The 6,155-nt window shown below is 38.8% G+C and overlaps 1 protein-coding gene across 1 annotated transcript in view; it reads right to left on the reverse strand.

Moving 5' to 3' along the window:
• LOC106464851 (prolow-density lipoprotein receptor-related protein 1-like) overlaps positions 1-6,155 on the reverse strand; it is a 141,039-nt gene that overhangs the window by 85,074 nt on the left and 49,810 nt on the right. Inside the window, exon 17 of the mRNA XM_013925008.2 lies at positions 3,840-3,974. Coding sequence (XP_013780462.1) covers positions 3,840-3,974 — 135 coding nt within the window. The remainder of the gene's footprint in view (positions 1-3,839; positions 3,975-6,155) is intronic.

The raw sequence follows: 6,155 nt of genomic DNA on the forward strand, positions 1-6,155 counted from the left end.
TAATTATTATCTTTTTAATTTAAGTAAGGTTAAATAAATAATAATTTTATACAAGGTATGCTTGTGAGTAGCTCGTACATTATGTAATTGGAAAGTGTAATGTGTGCTGCACGTTTGCCTTGTGATATATAATTTATCTGGCATGAATATTAGTTAGATGTGGTTCAAAATGTAATAAAACAAAATTTAAGAATAAACAGATGTATAATGGTATAAGTTTAAAGCTATTTAGGATAAACACATGTAGTTTTGTGTTATAATTTGAAGTCATTCTAGAAAAAAAAAAGACTTGATATATTCCCATATTCACTGATAAATCCTTAATAAAAATACTTCATTACAAAATCTGATTTTTTTTTGTACAAAACACTAGTAATATTTACTGAAAGTCTGCCAAGCTTTGTGAAGATACACGTACTGTATTAAAAGTTATAATACTGAAACTGTATTGAATACCCCATGGTTACAAACTCTGTCAAATCGACTGAGTCTGTGGCATTAGAGTTAATCTGAAAAGTTAACATTTTCCTATTCTGAAAATGTATTTCCAAAAGATACCTCTACACACAGAATAGCCATATTCCTCACTCATCTGCCTATGAGATTTGTATGCCACTTGCTATGAGGTAACTCCCACCTAAATTCTTGTGTTTAATGTGAACTGTGCTGGTGCATGATGATGTCATCATACAAAAAAAATCCTCCATCAATAAGAGGGCAACACGACCTCCAAGTGAAGTAACTCCCCATATACACATGCACTTGTGATAACTTCATTTTTGACAAAGCCAGACAAAACAAATGTGCAACAGAAGTGGAAATGTATGCAGAAGTAAGTATCTATTGGAAATACATTTTCAGAATAAGAAAATGTTAACTTCCAAGATGGTAACTCACCCCCACACAGAGGAACTAGTAAATGATAAGTGTCTCCCATGCTCTACTCAAAGAAAAAAAAGAGTGGGAGAAGTCCCATTGTGTAGAACCAGAGATTATGCCTGGATCCTCATCGAACTACCACCTAGAAATGTCTTTTTACTGTAAAAAGTCCAATGGGTGACCTAGAAACCCTATTTTTCAAAGCCAACAAGCACGAGCCAAAGAAATGGGCAGAAAACTTCCCTGATACTGGCTTTTTCCTTGATATTGCATGTAATAGGTATAGTCTGGATCCTACAATTGAGTAAATTTTTGTAACATGAAGATATCTCAGGTGGTCTTTTTGTACACCTTATCTTGCAGTGGATATTGATATAGTCAGGACAGATGGTCTGAGCATTTCCTTTATACTGGCTTGATGCAAATTTTGTGAAATAAGCATTCCCTGGGAGGCAGCACCAGTCATCTGGCAGGATCTTAATAAATGTGAAGGGGATGTGAAAAAGAAAATCTACTTATTCTTCTCCAAGACAGTGGGTTGATTGAAGAATGATGACTGGTGGAAGTCAAAATCCAGCAGGAGATGAAACAGCCAGATGGTATAGGCAATGAGAGACAAATATGTGGGAAGTCATCCACATGCCCACTTGGAGGATCTTGTCCAAAGGCTGGCAAAAATGGGAAACAGGTGACAAAACAAATGTAAAGGAATATGAAATAGCCTGTGAGTACTCACATTCAGAGACAAATATACCAACCAGAGGAGTAAACAGATCCATCTAGTAAGTGTAGAAGAAGAGAAGTTCCTGGAAGAAGAGGGGTCCCAGGGTAGAGACAGACAATGGTGGAGACCCCAAAATGAAAATGTCTGTGATAAGCAACACCAAACAGCCCGAACAGTACATAGGAACAAATCCAGGTCTGAAGGACCATAAGGATGAGAGACAGAATGAAGTAAGATAGGAAAGAAAATATGGTTACTTTCCTCAGCAGAAGAAGTGTTAGGAAGGAAAGATCGGTACAGGGAGAGGAGTATATAAGTGCAGTGAAAGAAGGTGTGAAAAGTATCAACAGCATAGACATGATGGAGATCACAGGTGAAAAGGAGGTAATAATTCTGGAGAGAAAGGCAGCACAAAGAGCAAGAAGCCAATGGCTCGACTGAAACATGCATAAGAGTGTGAAAAGCCACAGGAAGTTCCCAGTCAGAGAAGAACAAAGGAGTGGAACAGAATGTAGAGGACAGAGGAAAAAACACCTTTTAGTAGCAGGAAAAGTTGCCTGATAACCATCAATGGTAGAGATCGACAAACCAGGGATCAACAGCCAAGGAAAAGTGATGTATGATGTTGAAGTAATAGAGAAGAGAACTGGGTAGAGGAAAGGGGGATGGTCTGGATGCTACGTGAGGAAGCACAGGACACCAAAGTTGAGCTGGCCAAAGAGGCATCAACAATAGCACCTGACAATGAGTGTCATGTACCAAGGTGAGAAAATGAAGAGGAGAACAGGCATATTGAAAGAGGTGAGAACAGACTTGGCTGAAAGCATCAACAGCTAAATCCAAAGGATGAGGTACAGGGGACCAGAAGAGAGGAATCCTGGAAGTGAGAAGGATGGCAAAGGCACTTATGAGAGGGATGTCTAACCAAGAGCAAATCCAATGAATGATGTGGGGGTGTGGAGACCATTATGTTGATAGAAAGTGGACTGCCCAAGAGAGGCAGTTATTACAAGTTCTTAGTTCTCGGCAAATAACAGGCAACAAGGAAAACCCAATGTGAATGGGCCCAGAAGAGTAGGTCCAAAGCCCAAAAGCAAAGGATCGTGAAATGGGTGCCTCTTGGATAGTTGACATAAGAAATGACTGTGGTATTGTAAGAGTAGATCATGACCAAGTGATCCTCCATTAATGGCAGGAATTGGGACATGCCCAAAGAAAAGCGAGAGGCTTGAGCATGATGATGTGGAGAAAACATTCATCCTCTGTCCAAATGCCAGAAGTTTAATCCACATCCAGAGATGTACCTTAATCAGAGAGAATCATCAGTGAAGAAATGGATCCAGTTTGGGAGTTGGTAAATGAACACTGAAAGTAAGTAGTATGAGCACAGTCAACACGACAATTTCTTGAGGAGAAGGGAGATTTACAAATGAGGACAATGGAACCCAAGAAAGAATCCTTTGGATCAACTAGAGGAGGCATGTGTGTGTGTGCATCCCAAAGGAATGAAGGGTTCTAGGGAAGACAGAATCCTTAAAAGTAATAAAATCTCTTATGCACAGAACTGAACTGTTTGATAGAGAATATGAAACATGTCAACAACAATTTGATACAAAATTTTTTCATTAATTTATACCTTAAAACATTACAGAAAGTTTAAGAAAATTTACCTTGTCAACAGATTATGTTTCAAATATTGTTGAGGTTTGTATCTAAAAAATTTTTCTAGGTAAACACAGAAAATACTAATTGTGTAATATACCATCAACAGTGAGTTTGAGAGTGATGTCTTAGTTTATAAGCAATCTAGTAAAAGTTGAATATGGCTTTAGTCAGTGAACTCTCAAGATTACAAAATAACATTCTAAAGTAAACATATCAGATTCAAATACATCACTAAAATACCAAAGCTTAAACTTACATGTACATCTAAGCACAATGTGATAATGTGTGAAAACAGCACTAACCAGTTTTTTTCACAAAACAACTTCATTATAAAAAGTGTCGAAATCATGCTGTAACACAATTCCATACAGATTAATCAATTAACTTAATGTAAATAATATAAGTATGAATAATATTCTTTTTAATATTTAACTTTATATTCAGTGAGTTTTAAATTATTTTAGAAATAGTACTGCAAGTTTCTCTTTATATCCCGTTCTATTAGGCTTGTAAATACAAATGTAATATTGTACAATGACAGCCTTAGCCACAAACTTTGTAAAATACTTACGACAGCCTTCCTGTGGATGTTCATCGGATGCAGCTGAATCCCCACAATCATTCTCACCATCACATACCCAGGTGTGAGGAATGCACTGTCCAGAATTATTACACCTGAATTCTGTCTTTTCACACTGACGAGTCACTAGAACATGGTATAAAGTTTCAATACACAGGTTTCATTAATATCAAGATAAATTTTTCACCAGAATGTTAATATCTTTGGTTTGATCATAGTTTTTTATTATGATTTGCTTACATTTTTGTGATTAACTTTTTTGTAAATGCATCAAAACTACATGCAGTATAGAGCACAAAAATCACACCGACTTTTATATTCAGGTAAAATAAGGAGAAAACCATGGCAAATTACAAAACAAAACTGAAACCCATCTTGTGATGTCTCCACTAAACTTACACCACTAGATACTTTGGCTAGCACCATATTAAAACAAAATGTAGCTTTTGTTTGCAAGTTCCCTCAGATATCTTTAATGTATTTAAATATTTTTTAATATCACCTGTGAAGTTTGGTAATATTAAAATTAAATATTTTTTTTTGCAACCCCTTTATGACGCAAAGCAACGAGGCTATGTGCGCCAAACAACCAGTAAAAACAGTGAAAGTAAATTAAAATGTAAAAATACAGTGAGTTAAAACCAATATATATCAATAAAAGATTTATATACAATTAAAAAGACCTATAGTGCATAAAAAATTAAAAATGCAATCTAATCGGACAGTGTCACCATTACCAATGACACTGTCCAACGTCAGAGGTAAACTCTTGGAAAATATGTGTTTAAAATAATGCCGCCGCTCACGATCGTAACAACGGAACAACAGTAAAATGTGGGCTATTGTGACTTGAGTGGGTCAATACCTGATAAAAGAAAACGATGGGTTAAAAAACTGTGACCAAAGCGTAGCCTTGCCAGGACTACTTCCTCCTTCCGATCCTTACGGAAGCAAGACGGCCAAAGACCAACAGTAGGCTAGATCTGGAAAAGCTTGTTATGACATTGCTCACCCCAAGTCGACTGCCAACTGGCACAAAGCCATGCCTTAAAGACAGGACCACAGTCCATGTATGGCATGGCATGGCCGTGATGGCATCAGAGCAGATGGACTTAGCTGCAGTATCAGCAAGCTCATTCCCGTGAATACCGACACGGCCAGGGATCCAGAAAAACTGGATGGAAACAGAAGATAGAGAAAAATGGGCCAATCGGTGTTGAATATCGATGAGAACAGGGTGAGAACTAACATTAAGTGATTCCAGGGCCAGTAGAGAGCTAAGAGAATCAGTGTAAATAGTACAATTACTGTACTGCATAGCTTCTACATGATCCAGGGCAAGAGAAATAGCATACAACTCGGCAGTGAACACAGAAACTATAGAGGGGATCCTGCAAGCAACTACCAACCTACAGCACACCATGGCAGAACCTATCGAGTCACCCGATTTTGAACCATCCGTGTAAATAGGAAGAGAAGAATGGCTCAAAAGATGCTCAGCAAAAAGAAGATGGTACTTCCAATTGGGAGTATCTGCCTTCCTCATATGACTCAGAGAAAGGTCACAGGAAGGGATGGTAATAAGCCAAGGTGGAATGGGCTGATCATTGGGGACAGCAATGTCATCCAATGCCAGACCCAATTCAGCCAGTTGCGCCTGGATACGAAGGCCAAAGAAGGAATAGCAGACCGTCTGTTCTGAAAGAGCATGGCACATCCTGGGAGAAAGACACAATCCCAGGTGGGATGCCGTGATAAGGATCGAAGCTTGGCAGCATACTGTAAAGAAAGTTGCAAATGACAGAGGTGAAAAGGAGGTTCGTGGGACTCAGTGTACAAACTCTGGACTGGAGAAGTACGAAAAGCCCCAGTACAGAGCCAAAGCCCCAGATGGTGAATGGGATCAGACATCTTCAAGGCCGAGGTCCTGGCAGAACCATAGACCAAACACCCATAGTCATGTTTTGATTGAATCAGTGCACGATAGATCTTGAGCATAGAACGTCGATCCGCACCCCAAGAGGTGGAAGAGAGGACACGGAGGATGTTCAAAGCCCTTGCACATTTGACACGTAGCTGCTTGATGTGCGGAATAAAGCTAAGTTTGCCACGAGAATTTTGCCTCAGGGATCACACAAATAACTAAATTGCCAAGACGGAACTCAGGATCGGAGGTGGAGACCCCGTTGTCGGCAAAAATGCATGCAAACGGTTTTGGAAAAAGAAAATTTAAAACTGTTTGCAGTGGTCCATATCAACAACCAATTGAGGGCAGTCTGAAGCTGCCGCTCAATAAACCTCATGTTC

Source organism: Limulus polyphemus, unplaced genomic scaffold (assembly GCF_000517525.1).
Source record: "Limulus polyphemus unplaced genomic scaffold, Limulus_polyphemus-2.1.2 Scaffold1760, whole genome shotgun sequence".
Lineage (NCBI taxonomy): Eukaryota > Metazoa > Arthropoda > Merostomata > Xiphosura > Limulidae > Limulus > Limulus polyphemus.